This window comes from Dermacentor albipictus, chromosome 9 (genome assembly GCF_038994185.2).
Source record: "Dermacentor albipictus isolate Rhodes 1998 colony chromosome 9, USDA_Dalb.pri_finalv2, whole genome shotgun sequence".
In the NCBI taxonomy this organism is placed as follows: Eukaryota; Metazoa; Arthropoda; class Arachnida; order Ixodida; family Ixodidae; genus Dermacentor; species Dermacentor albipictus.
Window position 1 is genome coordinate 15,306,372 of NC_091829.1, and position 23,317 is coordinate 15,329,688.

At 43.7% G+C, this 23,317-nt stretch overlaps 1 protein-coding gene across 4 annotated transcripts; it reads left to right on the forward strand.

Moving 5' to 3' along the window:
* Window positions 1-302: 302 nt before the first annotated feature.
* Gip (hydroxypyruvate isomerase-like protein Gip) lies at window positions 303-20,763 on the forward strand. Of its 4 annotated transcripts, none has more exons than XR_010564876.2 (15): window positions 303-473; window positions 566-786; window positions 1,655-1,766; window positions 2,260-2,359; window positions 2,417-2,492; window positions 2,566-2,615; window positions 2,688-2,757; window positions 2,839-2,973; window positions 3,074-3,180; window positions 7,361-7,554; window positions 10,416-10,691; window positions 14,926-15,005; window positions 16,389-16,564; window positions 18,779-18,884; window positions 20,433-20,763. XR_010564876.2 is itself a non-coding variant. In XM_065433982.1 (9 exons), exons 1-9 carry the CDS (start codon window positions 388-390, stop codon window positions 3,124-3,126), a joined length of 903 nt encoding a protein of 300 aa, XP_065290054.1. In that variant the 5' UTR covers window positions 303-387; the 3' UTR covers window positions 3,127-3,224. The 4 variants fall into 4 exon arrangements, 1 of the variants encoding a protein (XP_065290054.1); XR_010564877.2 differs by having other exon boundaries at window positions 16,405-16,564; XR_010564879.2 differs by lacking the exon at window positions 303-473 and adding an exon at window positions 494-565 and having other exon boundaries at window positions 639-786.
* The last annotated feature ends 2,554 nt before the right edge of the window (window positions 20,764-23,317 follow it).

Genomic DNA, 23,317 nt, shown 5'->3' on the forward strand with positions numbered 1-23,317 from the left:
TCTCAACTGAAGAAAACGTACACCATACAGGCGGCCGTAAGCCAATGTGTACTCCCGGCGTATTATTAAGCCGATTTGTACTGCTGAAATCAGCGCATGATTTCACCATAACCTACCAAGGTGCTGCAATGCTCTAGAAAAGCATGCCACAATCGTTAAGTACCATTACAACAGCAATGCGGCAGCACACTCGACAAATCCCGATGGCGCGGACTTTTTGCCCCGAGCAAGATGGCGGCTACCAGCTTCACTTTCGGTGAGCCACCTCCACTTCATACCTCCTTGGTTTCTCACTACCATCATCATCAGCCTGTTTCGAACGTGTGAGCGGCGCGACATATGTTTATCTGCCGCTTTTCGTCGCTATCAGATTAACCAGAGCGTATTATGCGCTTAGGTTGCCTTTTCAGGCGGAATCGATCTCTCCTGACTGCTCTCAACAGCACAGCGGGTGGAAGTCTGCATACAACTAGGTAGGAACAGCAGTTGTAGTATCGCCGCTTGCTGCACAGGGATGTCGGCGAGTGATGTACGTGATCTCACTTTCGGACTCATTGAAACGCAGGTGTGTCTCTACCGGTCTGCCCTCGAAGATGCCGCTGAAGTTCGCTGCGAACATCTCGACCATGTTCACGCAGGCTCCGCTGCTGACGCGCTACCGCGTGGCCCAGTCGCTCGGGTTCAAAGCCGTCGAATGCCAATTTCCCTACGACGTCGGCGTCGACAACATCCGTAGTGAAAAAGAGACCTGCGGTCTGGAGCATGTGCTCATTAACTCATATCCAGGTAGTCTGCGGAGCGTAATTACTTTCGCTTGTTCGCGAGTTATTGAGTAATTTAAATCTATGAGCCTGGTAATCGCCTACGAGGCAAGCAGTTGTCATCTATGTCCAAAGGGAATGACTTCAAAGCTAGGCTTTCTAATTGCTTATTATCTCCACTTTTGCTGTCTTGTCAAGTAGACAACAACTTGCGCCGCCGGTTGTGTAACACTGTGTATATGCCCCCGAATACACTGGGTACGAGCCCTTTCTTGGCCGCTCCATAGAATTGGTACGTGGCATTGTGACACGGAGTGAATTAAGTGAATTAAGTTAATTAAATTCACCTTAAGTGAATTTAGATATACTTGTGTACTTCTTTGTGCCATATACTTCTCTCATCAACATTCTTCCCTGGATAAGCATCATGCACTTCATCCTCATGACACAGACAGCCAACAGATACAGACAACAGGGCCATGTTTATGCGACCCCCTACTGTTACTACCTCACAAGCTTTGCGTCATCAAGTTCCAACAGTAACACATAAAAAAAAAAACACTTGCGATCAACTGTTCGAACTTTCTTTAGCGAGAAACTTCTCCATGAACTTGTACCGAGGTATGTTACAACCCCTCCCCCCCCCCTTCTTTTAGACAACACTGGGGTTTGTCATAGTCATGCAAATTGCAACAAGTTTGTGCATTTCAGTCGCAAATGCAAACTTACACAGAAGCTTTTAGTGGTGCTGTTGCCGTTTTCTTGCGACCATGCTCTACATCTTGACGATAGGAATTATGATTATGCCCTATATTTTGGCTAGTGTAGGTTCAATTTGATAAGTTTGTTGTACCAGAACATGCTGTAACCCTCAAATACCTTGCGACTTCCAGGTGACCTGACTAAAGGTGAAATGGGCTTCGCTGCAAAGCCAGGTTGTGAATCTGAATTCCTCAGCAGCTTGGAGACTACGATAAAATATGCCAAGGCCTTGAACTGCAGGAAGTATGCTTTTCACATGCATGGCTCTTACTGCATATCAAGTCGCTCAACCACCTCAGGCATTTGTGGTGTGGATTAGCAATTGGGATGTTCGTAAACAACAGCACAGCTTCGAGCTGATATGAAACAGCATGATTGGTCAGACTGAATGGCACACTAAAAATTTACGCTCAGCTGCCACTGTGGTCTATTATGCTCTTCATTGTCATGTATGTTCTGTGGTCTTATGTAAAGTTTTATGCAGCATCAAGGGATACTTAATTCTTTTTAACTAGTTTCCACTGCTGTCTTTGTACAGGATCTCCGGAAGTTTGTCTTGAGCGCAAGAACCGGGGCTAATTTTGCCAACACTATGTTTTGTTATTGTGAAGCTCAGCCCTAATTTACTGGCTGGAGGGGAGGGGACTGCAATTGATGCTGCGATGGCTCCAGAGCCTCTGTCTTTACACCGGTGATCTGCCCGTGACCACTTGCATGTTTTCTTTTTTTTTTGAAGGATACACATCATGGCAGGCATCACAGGCACAGATCGTAGCGGCATTACGGAGGAAACATACCTCACGAACTTGATGAAAGCAGCTGAATTACTTGAAAAGGTAACATAACCATTTGATGGTGTTCATCTGCTCTCATTCATAAATCTGCATTTTCAGGAAGGAATTGTAGGTGTCATAGAGCCCCTGTGCAAGCAGGTTAAACCAGGATATTTTCTCAGTAACTATGAACAAGGTATATTTGCTGAACATTGCATACATGCTTCGTACACTGCATCTGAGAGAAACTGCATGTTTTCTTTTTTCAGCTGCACGTTATGTCACACAGCTGAACCACAAGAACTTGCGGCTACTCTTGGTAAATGCAGTGTTTATATGTCTTTGGTGGTATCGGCACATGGCGTGCTAAATGAATGGACTTTCTTTTCAGGACATATTTCACCTTCAGATGAGCTCGGGCAATTTGACCAACACTGTCACAAGTGTGTACCCGTTTGTAGGTATGTGAAGTGAAATAAACGCATGTGGCTTCTTTAAACTTTAGTATCGGTGGGCATAACAAAATTCTATTTTTGGTGCAGGTCACATACAAGTTTCTCAGGCTCCACGTAGGGATGAGCTTAATGCACCTGGTGAAATAAATTATAAATATATTCTTCGCTTATTTGAAGAGCTTGGCTACACTGACTGGATAGGCCTTGAGTACACGCCATCTGGTGAGGAATTGGTGTTCTTACCTATGTTCTGGTGTCTCTTAGAACTCTGGCAAGAAGTTCTGTTGTCTATGACTTAAGTTGCCTCTTTTATGTTTTTCAGGACAAGGTGGTGATGGAGTTTCATGGATAAAAGAATATGGCTACGGCCTTTGAGGAATGGCAGACTTGCCGTAGTTAAGGAAACAATATATTCTTCTGCAATTTAATGTATGTACACCTCTATTAAAGCAAGAGTGATGCAATATGCTTCATGTAGACGTCAAAGACTTCCTCAGAATAAGCTTTAAACTGCCATCTGTATGATTGCAATTTGGTAAACACATTAGAATGATACCCGAGCCAAAACAGTGGGAAGTGTTAATATCATGTTTTTTATATGCAGTGGTATAGGCATGAGGCTTTAAAGCGATCCTCTGCTTAGTTTTTTTTGTTTGCCAGTGTCACAAGAACTAGATGTTTCTCTTTTTGCTGGCTACAAATAAAGTGACAGTTCTGTAGCAGCAGTGCTGCCTGTTTGTACAGTTAAACAGTGCTTCTGGTCATGAGAGCGAGGTGGTTTGTGTGACCAGTAGCATCGCTTAGCTGCACAAGCTGGCAGTATTTTCTCTTCTTGCTTTCTTAATCCTTTGGTTACAGTTCTCCCTTAGTATTCACCATATGGTTGAACAAGTAAGGTGGTGGGGTGTAAGGATTAGGGGTCCTATAGATTGTCAGCTAAGGTGTGCTGACAGGCATATTGAAGCACACGCTTGAAGAATGTTTCTTGGATGTCTGGCCCAGGTGGAGGCTAGCTCCATAGGTCTGAGTTGCTGGTAGGATATGGAGGGCTTTGTATCAGTTCTGTTGTAAACCAGAGGACAGGTCCAGAGGGCAAGGTTCTGACTGGTGTTGTAGAAGTCGCTTGGCAATTTTTTCATTGCTGGGCATATGTCAGGCAGACTTTCTTGTGCCTGCAGCACTCGTGCTTGGTCAGTCATGGCGGATTATATCTTTCTCGCACCTTCCGGTGCTCTACCTTCAAAATAGCATCACTGATTTTCCAGGAGGAGCAGGGGCTCCAGCCCCTGCTCTCCTGGAGCAGTATCTTTGCTCGTGCCAGGATTTTCGTATGCTGCTCTCCTTGGCTTTTCAAAAGCATTCTTTAAGTGGTCCCCTTTGAGTTAAATACATGTCCTTCTGCAAAAACATGTGCAAAAATAGATAGGCGGGAGCCGCAGAGCTAGTGAAATGAAAGCAAAGCAGGTACATATGTCTGCGTACGTTTAGACGCAGCATTATTGTAATCTCGGATGCTCTCCTGAGGCTTCCGTTCGCCGGTTACATGTGCCCTCCTGGAGCAGTACTTGTAAAAAGTCCAGTCTATAGTCGCGACAAAAAAAGCGCCCAGCAACTAAAAAGGTGCTCCACGCCTTCTACAAAACCAGTCAGAACCTTGCCAGCCCAGAGTGGGTGGTTCACGTTGGTGCAGGTGTTTGGTGAGACCATGTGCTGTTGCTCTCTGCAGTGGTGTTGCCAGGGGGTGGCACACAGGGCGCGTGCACCCCCCCACCCCTCCAAAGGCTGCATACCAACTGTGTTAGTATGCGGCCTTTGCAGTCCCACTCCCCCTCCCCTTTGAAAAAAAAATTCTGGCCATGCCATTGGCTTTTGTGTGTACTTGCCATAGTCATCCCTCCCTTGCACTAATTTTAGGTAGCTATATCTAAGGAATTTTTATGCATTAAGCTGACTTTCTGTCTTTCATAGCGCAGTAAGTATGGTAAGGCACGCTACTTGTGGTCGTGCATTGGCAAGGTATTGTCTGCTTGTAAATAGCATGGTCATCTCTAGCGATCGCCTTTGAAAGGGGGCAGATGAAAGCCATTGTTCCCCGTGTTTTGATTGACTCTGGAATTGCAGCTGCCAAGCTGATCGTCACTGCCTTTCCATCATAATAGTAACTTTTTGTGGTGTCGTGGATTAGCTTCATTTCTCTTGAATTACATGCTTTGCTCATGACATCTCAGCGCCCACTTCCTTTACAAGAAGAAAAGAAAATTATAGCAGCTGCACTGCTGGAGAGCATATTACGGGGTATGCTCCTGTCTGAAAGTGGCTTTGCATTTGTCACGTTCAATCATTTTCGCTGAGGCAGTCAGTGTAGGGGTATCCACAGTGGTTACACTGGAATGTTCTTTTCAGCCAAGTTCGCTAAGTGTGAATACACCAGCGCAACACAAGACAAAATGTGCATATTCTGATGACATCTGCAGCTGGCTTCTACGCGGTTACTAGCGCGGTGATGTAGATCTGCTTTGCATTTGCTAGCAGACAAATTTTCCCGCAGCATCCTTTGTCATCAGTAGGGAGCAATGCAAAACGCTTATTAAAACTAAAAAAATTAAAACATGGCAGGCATGACTTTTTTGCTTCTCTTTAGCGGCAGCAAATGCCGACGTGTATGACGCGTTTTCGGCTTTCAAAATCACGTTTGGCGCTTTCAACCTGAATAAGCATAACCAGCATAACCTTTATGATCTGCGTGGATGAATAAGTGGATGGATGCTATGAGCATCCCCTTTCGAACAGGGCGGTGGGTTGCACCACCAAGATCTTATTATATACCTAATGCTCTACCTATCTTAAAAGAAGAAAGAAAAAACGAAAAAAAAAATCCACTATGAACTTTCTGAACCCCTATTGTGAACTTTGTTTTTTCACGAATCCGTTGTTTGTCGTTTTCCTACTTCCACCAATCTTGCGGACATGTTTACTTTCCCTCTGCTCTCGCTGAACCTGAAGGTTTCAAGGAGGCCAGCTATGCCCAAATTGACCGCTGGGCAGATACCTTCACTACAGTGGCTAGTACCTTCACATGAACATGTTCCATCTTTTCCCTAGCTTTACCCAACGTTGCTTTACCGCAGCAAACACATGCTTCTTCTTCTTTCTTGTATATCGCGTTATAAGAGCGGGTTTTAAAGCATCCTTATCTCGCTTCGAAAAGTTATGAGCTTCCCTTTGAGTTATCATAAATTATTCCTTTCCTGATTTCGTTTTTTTTCTTCTTAAGTAGTTACTCATAAAATTTTTAATTCAGAGGGCGCCACCCTATGGACAGAGTCACGGGAACCATAGTTTCATACAGTAGGAAACTCTAAGAGAACCACCATCTCCTCCGAGATTAACATCCGTTACTATCAGGAAGCCACCGCAGCAGACTTATATCAGATTTATATCAAAGTTTAAGATCATCACTTGGCTAAAAAAAACTACTATTAGCCTCAGTGTATTTAATTAGGGGACGACACACTTGTGGCTTCTGAGATTCAGGCAAGCCGCAAGCCCAGATGGAGCCAATTCGGCATGATCGCATGATTTTAAATCTCCGGCGGGCAAGCAGTCACCACTCACTCTTGCCCCTATGCTTGCCCGTCGACCACCCGTCTCACTGGTCCTGGCAGTCTTGTGCGTTTTCTTCACTGGTGTGCGCAGGCAGTGGAACATTCGTGTGTTCAAATCCCGACCATCGCGGTAACAGGTATAACAGGTACCGTGACAGTCGAGCCCCGGCATAACAACGCGCACCGGCTCGCAACGCATCAGAACGCCGAGGCAGCTCTCTACAGAGACGAATTTCGGGAAATTTTACTCAGGGCGTGCTTAGGACCGCGCTCAGTGGTGTATTCCATGCAGAATGCCGTTGTACACAAGGAGTTCTTGCGGGAAGGGAAGCCATCGGTCGCCTTCAAGGATGAAAAGGTGCACCTTTATTTTTCGAACTGCGCATTTAGCAAACTTTGCCCGTTCGTCAAGTTTCTGAACGCGAAGAAAGCGACGCAAGGACCCACCGCTACTGTTCGCGTACGATTGCAGTCGAGCAAGCAGAGAGTGATTGAGGAGATAAATCTGTTGAATGCTGCGCGACGCCAACGCAATCTTGTCCCGGGATGTGAAGAGGCCGCTCTCTAACGCCGATCTAACTACAACTACAGTGTACTAGAATCTACGACGATGGGAAAGAAGAGCAGACCGGTGGCGCCTGACGATGTGAAGGTAGCGCTTAAAAATGTGGTTTTCGATTTCAATGGCGCGTTTACATTTTGCGACCTTTGTTTTTGATAGTGCATGTATTCAAAATGAAAAAAAAAAGTGTTGCAGCCAAGAAGACGTTTAAAACAAAATAGATAGAAAATTCCCGTGCGTAATGTAAGCTTTACCACATGCTTTGTATTGTGTTTTCTCAGAATTCCTTTCTGCCACTATGACAATTTCATAATTTTTTTCTCTTGATGACTAAATCAGTCAAATCAATAACCCCAAGTGAAATATGCAGGCCACTATTTCAGCAAATGGATGTATAGCATTATGAGTGACAACCATTTACTGCTCCTGATATTGCTTGCAGCCTGGGAGGAACCTGTGCAGTTAACCTTGGAGCAAGAGACTGTTCTTAGTGCTGTCTTGGCTGGCCCCAGTGTATTCTTCACCAGTGGTGCAGGCGCATCTTGTCATTACTACCCCAACTAGATGCATTTGCCATGGCGACGACTGGCATCGCGGCTGCTCGGATTGGTAGCACTACGCTGGATTCATTCACCGGTAACTGTTGTTTCATCTTCTGAATGTAATTCCGTGTTTCTGAAATTGCATGTAATATGTACATGCTATGATTTAAGAGATGTCTTGTAGAATGCTATTTGATCGTTTGAGCAGCACACGCTTTATGTGTGTGTTAGCCTGGGAAAATCGGTTAGCAATGTGTACTCATTTGCTTAGGCACAGTCGATAGTGAAGTATTCTGGGATAGCTATTATTTTCTTGGATTGCACTTAAACATCATAATTGCAATGAGCAGATGTCTCTGCTATGTTATGAGTGTAATCTAAAGCTTCTTTGGCCTCAGAGAATACTTGGCCACTAAGTTGGATGGCAACAACCTAGACAATATTGAAGCTAGAACATTTTATTGTGATCTTGCCAATGTTATAAATATTAAAAAAAAAATGTTCGACTATACATGCGTTGTATAGTTCATAAAGAAACTATTCACTACATCACTGGGCTTGTCTAAACAGTTGCCACAGGCACCTGCAAAAAATTGATTCTTGCAAATCTAAAGCTTCTGTGGCCTCAGAGAATACTTGGCCACTGAGTTGGATGGCAACAACCTAGACAATGTTGAAGCTAGAACATTTTATTGTGATCTTGCCAATGTTATCAATATTAAAAAATGAATGTTCGACTATACATGCATTGTATAGTTCATAAAGAAGCTATTCACTACGTCACTGGGCTTGTCTAAACAGTTGCCACAGGCACCTGCAAAAAATTGACTCTTGCACAAGTTTTTTAGCACTTAGCATTGAGTGAAACCAAGCAATTACGCTGCACCAAGTTTGTCTTGGAATTATATTCACATTGTGTTGTGCACATATTACTTGCTAAACAACCATGGTCATTCTAGACTCAGCACTACCAAGGGTGTTCAGCTATGGAGCTTGTTTTGCAATCTTCCTCTGCCTGTAAGTGAAAGTGGCAGATGCTAACTTCACCCCTAGAATGCATTGGCAGCAAGGAACATCTAAATGCGCTTTTTCTTTGCCATTGCCATGGTTTGGCAAGAAGAATAATGAAGGCTGTGCTAGATGTTTCGCACTGCATTGAATGGCATCTGTGGCTTTTAAAAGAGGTACTGTGCTGCAAATGTGTGGCATCTCTTTGTGTACTTGACATCATTTCCTGCCCATTTTCCTTTTTATGCAGAGTAGCACTGTGGCTCATGCTGAGATTATCATCATTTATTGTCCCTTAAGGGACCCCTTTCAGGGTATTACAAAAGGGGAAGGGAGGGGGGGGGGCAAATGCATCAATAAACACTGTGTTCATTATTGTACAATTATTAACTTATTATTTACAACGGTAAACAAAACTTAGTATACATGCTAGAAGACGATGGGCGAGAAAAAACAAAAAATAAGGTACAAACTGTCAGTAGAACTGGCAGCACAACCAGCAGTATAACAGAGCAGAAAAAAAAAATTTTAGAGCAACAGCGCAGTAGTGGCAGGTTAAGGGTTTAAGAAACATAATAGGTGCCTAAATTTGTCTGAATCACTTTCATTTACTATACTGTCGGGTAGCGCATTCCACAGTTCAATAGCAGTAGGTAAGAAAGATTTCTTGAAGGCATTAAAGGTACTATGCAGATGTTGTAAACCTAAAATAGACTGTGAGAAGTGCGTTTGGGTGGAAGTAAAATAGTGTTCCTGAGGTGTGGCAAATTATAATAAGTTTGTGCCGGGCCAGTTCAGGCCCGGCAGTCAAATGGGGAGGCCGCATTTGGTTTGTTCTGCCAAAGAGCAGGCTGCATTAAAGGAACGGCAGTGGGAGTGTGCATCGTGATTCAGCCGATGAACAGGTGGCGTTTGATGAACACTGCCAAGAACTTGCTCGAGAAACAGTTCGTCATTGACATGCCAATCTCACCATGAGGGAGTGCAAAGCTGAGGCGTTATGACAACGAAGAGCCATAGATCCCGAGCTCTGTTTGCACCCCTTCCCACAGTGGTGGAAGGGCAGTCAATTTTTTAATAATACAACTGCTTCACAGGACTGAGTCGCTTCATGCTGTAGACCTTATCATACTTACATAAGCTGCTTATTAATTTATTGTTATGTGTTGACACAGTATAAATATTATTATCAATATGCAAAGTAGGTTAGATCTGCTTTTCTTCACGTTATCTTTGAGGACTCTGGCTTTTCAAGTACATTTGCAGGTGCAGTGGCCATTTGGTATGTGCAGCGCGAGACGGCTAAGATATTTACGGAAGGTTTACTAAATTATTCTGTGGCAATGACCAGTAAAAGAGGGCCTGAGGATTATCGGCATAAACGTAGAGGAATGCTGAATCAAAAAAATGTTATTTTTTTTAGAGCAATGTTTAGGCTCTGTTTACATAAATCAGACCTTTAGAGACCTGGATAAATGCAGTAGAAAGGTTGACGTAATGACCTTGGTAGCACTACATTCCATAGTGGATGCTCATAAAGGCATTCATTCTACTGTCACTTATACAGTATTGCCACACTTTGCACAACCATAGCGTCTTGTGTTTCTTTAATGCCAGCCCAGTGACACCCATGTCGGTAGGTCACGGAAAGGGCACTACCTTCCAGTTTATGGGGCATGGTTAGAGTCACATCAACAGTCAATCGTATATCCTGCAGAAGCTGAGGAGCGTACACAGAGTGGCAGCGGTGCCTAGCTTAAGTTGTTCATGCTCTAGCAACAATAGGTATAAAATGACTGGAGCCACCGCAGTGGACCACTGGCTCTTGTACATTACGGAGCTAGTGGGTCGGCATTAAAAAATACAGGAGCCTGCGGTACAATTTAGACATCCATTTCCTCGATTTCTTATGCCTCACACAATAGTGTTGTATGCTTCTCCTGACAGGTGTTGGCACTGGCACGGCCCTCGTGGAAGTCATGATTTAACGTGCAATGTGACCACCGTGGGTGAACCAGTGGTGCCGTTGCAAGGTACTGGTGGTGTCCATGCTGGTGTCCATGCTGGACGGACGCTTCTACCACAAGCTCGAGCGGGTGGCCTGGCCCGGTTGGTGTGCCGCAGTGACCGTCCCTTTGATGGCATCCAACTAGTCCTCTGTGGTGACTTCCTGCAGGTCCCACCAATCGGAAGGAGGAGCTGGCACTGATCTTTTGTTTTAAGGTATTGCATTACACTGTTGCACTGCCGTAGCTGGGAGTGGTGTGCATTGATACTGATAAGACAAGGTGATGTGCGATGAAATCTTGATTTAAGGAAATTTGGTTTTACAAAATTCTCAGATCAGTGAAATACTTTTGATTCTGAAACATGTATTCATACTGAAATGCATTGAAACATTGAAGCAATGAAGTAAACTCAATGCCTCACCTGATTTAAAGGGGTCCTGAACCACCCTCAGGCTTGGTGAATAAACACATTCAACGGATAGCATACACTGCAGTGAACATCTCAGCCAAATTACGAGCTTCATATAATAAGTTCCACAGCTTCGGCCACTTGCTTCTACAGTGATGCAACCAGCTTGTGAGGTGGAGCATAGACACCAGAAATATGTAAATAGTTGCCTTGTCTTACTATATATCCTCTCCTTTCTCGCAATCATTTTTTTCCCCTATTCCTATCAGTTTGTTGGGATACTTGCCAAAGAATGCTTATGCATTAAAGTAACTCAAAATGTGCTTCCAATGCGCGCTCGTAGGTTGCAAGTCAGGCTTGCAGCCACAGCTCATTGCGACCATGAAGGCGGCCACGAAAACGTTATTGTTCTATCGGCGGGTTATATATCTGTATTACGATGGCGACGCTGCTAATGCCAATGTTCCACTAGAAGCTTCTAGAACATTCAGAGTTTGGCACCTATATGATGATGATGATGATGGTAGTCCTCTTACAAATGGCACATACCCACTGTGGGGAATCGGCCAAGAATTGAGTGGTTTAGAGAAAACTCCTTTAAAAAAAAGTTTTGGAGAAAGAAAAAAAAGAAAACAGGGGTGTATGTATTCTGCTCGGCGTTTTGTGTTCTATTTCAGTATTATATTGACTGGTTTAGGAAGGCAGCCAATTGAAATCAAGGATGAAATTTTTCATAGGGGTACAAATATTCTTGTGGCCGTACCCCAATGTGGAAGCTACAAATGAAAGCAAGATGGGGACGTTCGTGCTGAGGCCAAGCCTGCTTATAGGGCCCTTGAGCGCCCTTTTTCTTACTGAGGATAATTGTTGGCATGCAAGGAGAAAGTGATCAAATGTTTCTGGTTTCCCACACTGTATACTCAAAGAAGATGCCACCAAACCAGCCCTGTGTGCATAGAAATTTAGTGTCAGGATGTGGCAGCATAGTCTTGTTAATGTAATCTCTAATTTGTGTGCTGGGCAGAATTTGTTGTTCCAAGGGAATAGTAGGTGGTGGTAGCCAGAACGTGAAGCCACACTATATTTCTATAGCCCATTCACCTATGTAAATCTCCTAAACCTAGAAGTAGTGATAGAGGTGGTTAGGGAGAAAGCAGGTACTAAAGGGCCACACAGGGAAACCTTTGCTAATGAGTCTGCACACCCATTCAAAGGCAAACCTTTGTGCCCACAAATTAGGTGGAGCCAAGAGATATAATGCTTAGCAAATTTTTTAGTCAATACATTTTGTAAGTGATAACACAGAGAGAGTGAGTCGGTGATAATAGCTACTGATGAATGAGAGGGGTTCAATTTATGCAGTGCTAAAACTACAGCTAGGTATTCTGCTCTGTGGATAGGGGCAAAATCAGGAAGTCTAATCGAATAGGACCAATCTAGTGAATGAGCACGTGCCGTTCGGTGCAGAGGCTCGTGAAAAAGTATGGTGTGCCAGTTCTGCACAACAAATATAGCTATTTCTAAAGTTGTAGACGTGTAATATTTGTGGTACGGCAATATTGTGTGCTCTCTCAACCTCTGTACCATGCTATTTGGGTACCATGCTATTGTGGCCATCTTGAAGGCTGGTGTGTTTTGCCAATTCGGCTAAGTGCGCTGAGAGCCAAGGTCGGCCACAGGGGCCTACAGGACTGTCCACTCTTTACGTTTACTATATTACTCTTTGCTATTCTGCGTACACATGCTCAAATACCTAAGAAAGTGGATCGGAGCAGATGGGAGAATAGCCGTTACGGTGCCTCAATTGGTAAAAGCAATGCACGAGTAGTGCGTGGGATGTGAGCGTGGCTTCTGCCTGCAGCATGGTATCTTTTTGTTCATTTGCTCATTCCCTTTACCTTATTACTTAATTTCACCTGAAAATATTTACTCTCCCTTGTGCTTCCTTGTGCTTCATTGTTTCTTCACGTGGTTGTGACTAACAAATCATTGACCCCTTCGGATAGACTCATTCTTCTTGCTCTTAGACCGGTAAAGTGCTGCTTACATGCTTGCGTAACATGTTTGGTTATCTCTTCAGATGTGATCGTCTCTTGCGTTCAGATGAAAGGGCAATGGGGATGATTTGTAAGGATTAGGGTATTTAACAATTTTTTTTTTTTAGAGATTGCGAGCTAAGCTGCTCATGCGTACATACAGAAGCATGCTCTCGAACAATGTTTCTTGGATCGACTGGTCCAGATGGGCGGTGTAGCCTACGCTGACCTAAGTTGCTTATTCTGGACCTGCAGTCTCGGACTTCAAACATAGCTGACGCAAAGCCCTGAGTATGCCACAAGTGAAACTCAAAGGCACGGAACTGCACGAATACACACGGACGAGGACAACTTGAGGATAACAGAGAATTAAGGGTGCTCACTCTACGTTCTAGCATCTTCCTGTGTTTTACCTAAGATAGTTCTATTCCGTTAACACTTTGCTTATAGAATTCAAGGTATTCTTTCAAGGTTGATAATTATTTATCAGCATCTGTTGTCATTCATTTGCTTGAAAACGCTGGATTTTTACATAAGAAAAATGAAGCTTAAGCTTGCTGGTTTTCTTTCTCTCTTTTGTGCACAAAGCCTCAACACCTGTAATTTATTATATAAAAACTTAGAGTGCTAAAAACACACAGGACATAGAAAAAACACACACACCACACGCACACCACACAGGCTTAGTTGCATTTAATTCATTTTGCACAGAAGGTCACAGGCTACATCATTAGGTGATATAAAATGCAGGGAGAAACATGTTAATCCTTTTGTCAATTGTGTTTTAACAGTATTATACAAAATTTCCCTAAGCTGTGGTCATATGTACATTGTTCAAACAAGCAGATGTGTCAACGTACATCTCAGAGAGCACAGAAATTCACTAAACGGCGCGCCGTCGTCTCATCTCACCTCACATTGTAAATCGTGTCCTTGTAAACCCATCTTCGAAAATGGTCATTTTGTTCCGTCACCCTAACCAAACCACACGAGAAATCTTGGAAGCCTATCGTATCACCAAGAACACCGCAGTGTGTAAGCCAACCTACTACACAATATGTTGTGTCTTCAAGTACGCAGTAGCCTACTTGCCAGTACACATGTTTATTGCCACTTGCAATACAACGGAAAAGAACCACCAGGCACTTACGTGGCTATCTTATATAGCTTTACAGAGCTACTAATCAGTGACATCACAGACACACACACACAGGCACGTCCGCTCTATCTAAGATACACAATTTAAGACTTCAGTGACGTCAGAGTGCCACTACAGGTTCTATCTAAGAGGTGATGGCACAACACAATAAAAAATTCAATTTTATTAATCGATGTTCACATGTGCCTTAGATGTATGCTGTTTATTATACCTCATCTTGACATGCGTGATGCGTCCATTTTCAATATATGTATTTTTTCATACATGCATTACACACCAGCTGTTAGTAAGAAAAGAGCACATGTGCTGTGTCTCTTTTTCTACATCCTGTGTGTTTTTAGCGCTCTAAGTTTTTATTATAATGCATTACCAACTAGCCTTCTTATCCATCCTTTTACCTGTAATGTAATGATTTCAATACGGATAATACAGATATTCAATTCAATTCAGTCTTTATTTTTCTCTTGGACAGAGAAGAAGACAGGACTAAAAGCTCGTAAACTTGACAGAGGTCCTGCCCCCTTTATTTCAATGAATATGCTTGCACCTGGGCCATTTTTGGCACAAGAAAAGCTTTTGAAACTTATTCTGAGGTGGAGTGTTTGGTTCATTTAGAATGCAGTCCGATAATCAACCAGCCAGGCATGAGCTGACGAAAATGACGACGTCGCAGTGAGCTGACACGGGAACTTCAAAGTGGCGTCATTGGAACGTCTCTTGTCTCGCGTTTTGCTTGCCTGATGGAGTTTCCTGTGAGAGTTAAAATGGAGGTTTTGTTTTTGCAAGAGCATAACTTAGTTGCGCAGCTAGCTTAGCTTAATATTTCTCCCTGCTGCCCCATTAGGTGCTGCCAAAATTGTCAGTAGCTGGCCCGACGACATCTGCGACATGTTGGCTCACCCATCGCAGAAACGAGACGGAAGCGTAAGTGGAAACAGAGCTTGTTCTTTATTTTCTTTTCTGTTCTGCGTATTTCTCCTGGCAGTAAAAAGTGGTGATGTCGCCTGCGGCAGATGCCACCATATCTAGATGTCATACCCTTAATAAAAAGGAATACTTATAGAAACAGTTGAGGGGGGGGGGGGATATTTATTATTTTAGAGCTTTCTTAAAGTGTTCTGGATTGATTTCTTTCTATTTCCATCTTTTTTCTTCAGGATATTATTGTCTGTAACCAATAAATCTCAAATCACTAATTCACGGTCTTTTTTCCATTCATTTTAATCATAGCTTAGCAAGTCTCCAGGCACAGTAAACAGTGAACTTTTCAGTGTCCCGGAAGTACGATTAATGAGAGAAACTAAATTCATCTGTTCAGTGTCTCTTTAGCAAGAACTGTTCAGTCAAGTTTTCTTTTTCTTCACGCTACAAATAAACTAAAACGACGTCCTACATGGCCACTTATCAAATGACTCTACCATGGCCCATGCCTAGTTATAGTAGGTGCAACAAGGATGTATAGCTGAGCTAGCTGGTTAACAGCGACTGACCTCGTGAAATAAACGGGGAAACTGCCAGGAGGAATTCACAGTGCCTGTTTCACACAGATGGTGCTCTGTCAACGAGAGCAGCTGGCATTTGCGTCACCAACGCTTCCTTTGGTGCGGTATGGACATGTTGTGACCTTTACAGCAGCACAGCATTTCTTGTTTAAATTTAGTCCCGGACGCAGACCAGATTTTAGCTGGCAGAGTACATTTTTTTTTTTTTAATGGGTAGCATTTATAAAGTTGGCCTCCGGAATTTAGCCACGTCCTCATGTTTCCCCTCGATAGAGCCTCGGTGCCAGACAAAGACCTTCAGATAACAGGACTGCTCAATTGCAAACTGTGACATCATGAAAGAAGGCCGGCAGATCCGTATGTTACAATAATAGTCATGGGAGGCTTCCAGGGTTGCCATTTTTGTCACAAAGCACTCTATATTGTTGATATACTGTTGATTACTGTGAGAATTATCATGACAGTGAATACACAAGCATAAATGCACCTTCTACAATAGACAAGAGTCGTACTCACCTTCTGGTCCCTTTTCTCGCTTAATGAAAGCTGGCCAACCGAGCTCAGCCTGGTTTTATTTATTTATTTATTTACTCTCACACCCACAGCGCCATTTAGGCATTACAGTGGGGGGGGGGGTTACATACATCAATGTAAACAGCTTATGGCATCGAATAAACAGCATTAAACTATACAACACAATGGTTAACTTTCCTTATCATTTCTCTTGTCCCCATTCACAACAGGCGAAGCTAGGACGCCCCATTTTTTCCGTGTTATACGTAATTTGTCTCATATATGTGACCAGCGATGCATCCAACCAGCTTCCACGTGACCTGCTTGACGTCTGGGTGCCCAAGCTGTGCATGGCCGTCGTAGGCGTGCCCCTGTAAGCTTCACAATGCCGACATCCGTGGACGTTGTGAGGCAAAGACGGCATCTCTTGACGACATCTGCCGAACTGGAACCTCAAGCTTCCACAAGGTAGGCGATATATCCTCAGGAAGTTGCAAGCTTGGCAACATTGAAGAAATTTTTCTCTTTCTAAGTGGCTTACGTATCGACTAGAAGAGTAGGCACATTTAAAGAAAAAGTCAGCCTCTCTTCCCTAAGGTTAACTGCTAGCAGTGGTTCTCATGCTTATCTCTCTTGAAACCACAAACAAGCAAATAGTTGACTTTTCAAACTGATTTAAAATGTTTATCAGTAGATTATTCAGCCTCAGAAGAGCTTCAGTTTGGCCTAGTTGGTGTTTACTGCATATAATATTGACCGCAAATAAAGAACGGGACAGTGGAAGAAAACACAATAACAACACCGCCTGTGTTATTTTTGTGTTCCCGTCCCCTGTTCCCGTCTTCATTTGCAGTCAATATGTTATTCAGCTTGTTCAACAAGCAGCCTCCAAGCACAGTTATAGATGTATGACCATGCTTGCCGAGCTGCATCATGAGGCGTTTCCTCGTCCCACTCAGAAAAACTTATTGTTTAGAGTGCCTGTCTTTGAGCGCGTAGAGTTATAAAAGTTACAATTAATTCTTGGTTCATACATCTAATGCGATCCAGTTCACTTCATAAAACGTGATTTTTTTTTCTTTATGAAAGCATTTATTAACCACTTTGTGGAAGGTGTAAATGCCACACCATTGAAATTCGGAAGTCTTGGAGGAGTCTTTCTAGTATTCGTAGTTCGATTGTCACTGTAATTAATACTATAGGTACAGTTACTTTTTAAAAAATGTGTTTACTATATTATACGCCATTTCTCGTTGATATTTTTCTGATTAGCAAATGCTCACATACATTTAGTGGATTCTAGTTGGTATTTAGCATCGGTAAGTAAAATGTTTGCAAAGAAAAATGAGTTACACTGGGTTACACTCGCACACGTGCCCTGGGAGTGTAGAAACGCTCCACCCGACTCTACCTCTGACAAGTGGGAGAAGACCCTATAAAACCCACTCCTACAAGACCAACAATGGGCCATCAAGCAGGCTCTTGCAGCGGCTGCCAGGTACTCCCTGTCGGTCGCTGCGTGAAAAACGCCGACTGCATGCTGACGTTCCTTCAGGACCTCTAGTAAAGTTTGTCCAATCCAATCCAACTGGGTTGAATTGTCTTCAATCAAAACCTTAACTACCCGCCGTGGTAGCTTAGTGGCTATGGCATTGCTCTTCAGAAGTCACGGGTTGGATCCCGGAAGTGGCTGCCGCACTTGAATGAAGCAAAGTGCAAGAATGCTTGTGTACTTAGATTTCGGTGCTCATTAAACAATCCCAGGTGGTCCAAATGATTCCGGAGTCCCCCTACTACAGTGAACCTAATAATCAGCTCATTAAACCCCCTGACTGTAAAACTCCTGAATTTATAAATTTTTTTTTCAAACCTGAGCTATTAGTGAAGGCATGCACAAACCGTAATGGGGGCCACCAGTTTCCAAGAGGTAATTTTGCAACGCGCGCTGATGGAACCCATTTAGAAGACGTCAGTTTTTGCGTAGGTAGGCCGGTAAAGAAGAAAGAATATATGAGACAGAGCATTAATGTCCGCTAGAACGAGAATGATTAGAGCATCCAAAGGGCTCAGTGTTTTGTTAGTCACAACTGTATCATGTAACCGACAGTGCAGCCAGATAAAGCACAGGGGAAGGTAGTTAGTTTGTCTATTTGACATGTAGAAGTAATAAGATAAAGGGAAATGAAAGTCGACGAAAAGGTAACTCGCCACAGGTGGCAGTCGATCCCACGTGTTTTGTGTTATGCATGCTGTACTTTATAGATTGATAAACTGCAGCTGCCATCCTTTTGTCCACCTTCTTGGGTATTTGTGCGCATGTACAAAGTTGGGCACTGGAAGTGTTAGCCAGCACGTCACGGCCAAGGTGGCACTTCCATGGGCATGTTTATTCCGAGAGTATAGTGATTTACACACTTCAGCAACAGCCCTTGATGTGCACGCTTCTGTCACTTTCAGAAACCTAATATTCTTTCTCACATAGTCGGAACTTAGCCTAGAAATGTGTGCAACATCACGCGACAATTTGTGCTTCTTACTGATGACAGCACACGCAGTGTAAACATGTTCACGAAATTTGCCCAAGTGCTCACCAATGTGCATCGAGCCCAATGCTACTTAATGCCAGCGTTGTGTGTGCGTGTTTCTGGTTTCATTTGACACTGCCTCGCGCCCACAACACAGGTCCGAGGAGGCCCAGCATTCCACCAGTTGAGCTCAGTCATGCCTCCTTCAAGCACCACAAGGGGTGATGTCAACACGTTCGTGGCTTCAGTGTTCTTCCAGTCACGTAAGTATAAGACCGTATGCCTCGAACACATTTACTAAACTGTGTTGCATATACACAAGAAAAATTACCTATCGCAGAATTGGCTTCTTCCTGGCTCGAAATGCCGCTAAAGGCATAATTAATTTCTGCTTCCAGCAGCACATAGTGGCCCCTGTACACAATGGGCTGTTGAATGCTGAGATCCTTCTTGGGAAAACAGTTGACTGCAGGTCTGTTTAATTAGGTCATTTTCACTCTCAGCTTCATGAATTTAGGGCCGTGCCTGGGTATAATAAATACTATATGCAGTAGGTTTCCATTAAAACTAACTCGAAAGAATCGTGAATATCTGCTCGCCGCCTGAAAATGCGTTATTCCTGGCAAACCACACAAACCAACAAATGAAACTGGACCAAAATCAAAAGGCAGATGTAAAATAGTAACGGGTTAGATTTTTGTGATGCAAGACGTTGCTTTAAGAACTCTTAGCTCTCAAGTAACTGTTGCTTGCCGGCATTTCGCAAACCTGTGCGCTGTCACGAAAGCTGGAATTTCACTTAGTTTGCAATAAGTTTCTTTGTTCTCCTCATGTTGCTGAAAAAAAATACGCCCAAGTATAGGCCGTTATCAACTACAGAATGTGTGAGCAACGCTGGACGATGTCCTCACTATAACTTTATAGACTTCAGGAACACATTGAGGACTTCCTTAATCACCCTTTTCGGCATCAGCCTTGTGGGTTTTCAAATCCTCGTTGACATGTGCATCGCTGTTTGTGGCTTCAGAATCACCATTTCCTTCTTAGGTAGATAGCATCACTTTCTCAAAGTTTACCGATCAGGACATCTCGCTATACTGAGTAGCAGGTGTCAGGAACGCAGAAGGGCAGCGGATTGGGCAGCGAATTGGGCAAGCGCTGTGTTTGTCTCCTCCTCATTCTGGTCCTGTCGTTTAGCGCTGTTTGAATTTTATTGGTGTCAGGAACGACTGTGGAAGTTCGATTTAACTGATATAACGTTTTGTTTTAAGCGGATTGCTTTTGCATTGAACCTGTCTGAAACCAACCAAATGTACATTGTACCGCATACCCCCAAATTCGCCTTAACCGGGATTGTCTTGACAGCAGCTTAGTGTAAGAGAAAATGGTAACGATTGGCATGCGGGTAGAATCAGAAAACGCCAAGTATGTCTAGAAAATAACGATGATGCCACATGGCGTGGATGCGCTCTAGGTCTTCGTGGCATCGGGCCACATCTCAGTGCCACTTCTGCATGCACGCTTGTACTACATCTACCGCTACTCCTCTTTAATATCATAGTTAATTGTCGTAAAACATAAGTCGTTATGCCTGCCCACCACGCTCGCCCATGCCTGCCCACCACGATCGTGACTCACGCCCCCCCCTCTCTCCTTTCCCCGTGTATTGTGCATATGGGAGAACTGCCTTTAGTAGTATGCCGAATGAATGAATGAATGAATGCAACAAAATACCTCACTTTATTGCTGAGACGCTCTGGAGAAGCCCCGACTTAAGTGGATTTCGTTTGTACGCATCTGTATGCTTGCAGCTCACCTAGACACTGGTGACCACTTAACGAACACCACGGAGCAGCAGTGCTCACCGAGGCCCAGATCTGCACCGAAGGCTACAGCCGAAGTCCCGTACCAAGTCACCATGGCCGAGGAAGGTCTGGAAATCTGTGGACAGCACTCAGGGAGGAGACAGAAGGCAGGCAGCGTACAAGGTGCCAGTCGCCTCACTGACATGTGGTGACATAATCTTGATTTTAAAGAAACAAATAAACAGAAAACACCCACACAAATTGTACTGGTATTGAGGGTCCTTCAATCACTTCGATTTCATTTAAAAGTACAAATAAAGAGAAACACAGAGGAAAATTGTACTGGTAGAGTGTTCTTCCAGCCTGCTGAATTTATTTATTTAGGGGATGAAGGACGATTATTAGAGTGGAGGACTTGATGGCCAAGCTTCCTTTCTTTTTTATACAGCCTTGGAAACTTGGCAAAGTTCACTATTTTTATGTCGTTGTGTCTTTTCTTTTTTCTTGTCCAGACATCTACAAAAGTTGTCAGTACAAATCACTGGCTGCACTTGGAGAAAAGGTAATCCAATTGTTTATCAATAAACAAATACCCTTAGCAGGCACTCTCAAAATCCATGAAGCAACCTTGAGCTGCTACGGTATCTCCTGGGAAGTATTTCCACCAGTATTAACTGTTGCATCTTTCCTTGCATAGGAACCTGCACTCACTTTTAGTCTAGTGTTTAAGGAATTCCATAAAATAAGAATAGCGAGAAAATGTTCACTTTGCCACTCCCCAGCCCTTGCACATAATTGCAAGGGAAAAGGGAAAGTCGCTATAGGAAGTCATAGCACTGAATCCCACTTGTATAGAGTGGTCGAGCGGTTGCCAGTGTCCGCAGTTACCACCTTGACGTAGCTGCAAGGTTACACTTATGTTGATGCTATAGTGCATAGACTTAGCATGCGAAATGACCATGAGTGGTCTCATTGCAGCATTGGCCTGTGTTTCTTTTTTTGTAAACGACAGTCAAATAGACTGATTGACCACTCAGACAAGTATGGCTCTGTGTGTACATCAACATCGTCCCTGAGACTTACGAACACATGTCCTTACTAACGAAGAAACATCACGCAAACAAAAGAGGTCGTTTAAAGGCAAGACAAGAAACACGGTAAGTACAAGATCATCCAAAAACAGCGACGGACACTAGAGCAGGCGCAATGCAGACTGCAACCTCCATACAATGGTAAGACAAATTTGACAAGGTTCCACAATCTTTCAGAAAAGGCTGAACCGTGGAAAAAGGTAAAAAAATTAAAAACACCTACGGCGTCACCATATGGCGAACACTCGTGACATTTTATGGCTGTGCCTTGATACTCTGGATGTCATGTATAAGATGCTCAAGGAGGTCAGCTCGTGTGTTTCAGAGGATTTTAACTGTTGGATAACGAACAGCGAAATGGCACCTCCGCCATGACGTCACTTAAATGAGCGAACATAATTGGTCGGTGCATATATGCAAGTCGGGCAGTAGCGTCCTTACCAGAATAGTTTCAGTATGTCACTTTGTGTCAACAAACAATTTCGAAGGCCGGTCGTGAACAATGTAAAGGAATGGATTTGGAAAAAGAAGAAAGTGCCACAAGATAGGTACGCATTTCAGAGAGAGTGGACAACGTGACAGGCGTCTCGGTAAGAGTTACCAAGAACCATGAAGTTTGCTACAAAGCTCAGTATAAAGGAATCTAGAGCTGGTGTCGCTGGCGCATAGAAGGTTGACTTGTGGAAATTAGCTGCCTGACGTCATACTCCCCCTCTCCCTTCTCTCTCCTTTTTTTGTTTTAGTAAAGGAGGAGCGTCAGAGGTAATACTCCTTTGTTTATCCCCGCATCAGGAATGAGCCGCACAGTTCTTCACAAATAAAAATTTGTTCCAAATTCGCTTGTGAAGTGTGAAGTAACGAGGGTTTAGGAAAAGGGGGCGTGGGCATTTAGAAGCATTCTGAGCAAAGAAAATAATTACTTTCGAGCGAGCTACAGCGCCGATTGTAATGTTGCAAGGTCTTCACGCAATTCAAATAGGTCCGCTTTCCGCTCGCTGCGACAGCTACTCGCGGAACGATAGAAAGCGTGCGCGAAAAATGTCTTGTGTCCAATCAGGTCGTGGACAAGTGGTTTCGACGAACGTTGATCAAACTCAGATAACGTGAGGGCGAGGTCACGGGCTCGATTCCCGCGCTTTGCATTTTTCATTCCTGTTTTTTAAAATGTAGTTCCGTCCATATTTAATTAGTGGCTACACAGGCCAGTAGATGCACCATCAGTTCCGGGTCAATTATTGTGTAAAGAAGCTCCAAGGCCGTGCAACGCTTCGCCATTTCATACCACCACTCAAATGATAACGATAGTAAAGCTCACAATTGTTCTCTCCTTGAATGCACTCTAATGGCATTGAATAACTGTTGTCACTAATCGTGCCTCCAAGCGGACAAATACGGACCAAGTGGTGGTTCGGGTTATCGCTTGAAATATCAAGGCCTCAGGTTTAAAAACGTATATTCCCGTTACAATTAATGCTGATCGGAGTATACCGACTGAAGTCACAAAGATTCCAATGATATGTGAGAACATGCGTCGGCCTCACCGCAATATCTATTCTAAAGGCTGCGGGAAAAATACGCTTCGGTACGTCGGCTGCGCCACAATAGAAAGCGCCACAAGTGGGCTTCATCGCAGCCCAGACCGTGGGAAATTCTTTTACGCCGTTTCAGGCCGATCTGAAGCCCCTCAGTGCGTACGCAGTTCCATCATTTTAAACTTGGCGCCAGAGTACCTCCTTATTCATGTACCCTCCACACGTGCTCTTATTTCGCTCCTTCCTATTGGACTACACCCATCACGTG

What these genes read in the sequence shown, in the direction of transcription:
- Gip (XM_065433982.1), top strand. Translation starts at nt 388, where the DNA reads ATGCGCTTAGGTTGCCTTTTCAGGCGGAATCGATCTCTCCTGACTGCT. An exon ending in CAGCTGAATTACTTGAAAAG is followed by an intron (nt 2,360 to 2,416) that starts GTAACATAACCA and finishes CTGCATTTTCAG; the next exon opens with GAAGGAATTGTAGGTGTCAT. An exon ending in AGAACTTGCGGCTACTCTTG is followed by an intron (nt 2,616 to 2,687) that starts GTAAATGCAGTG and finishes CTTTCTTTTCAG; the next exon opens with GACATATTTCACCTTCAGAT.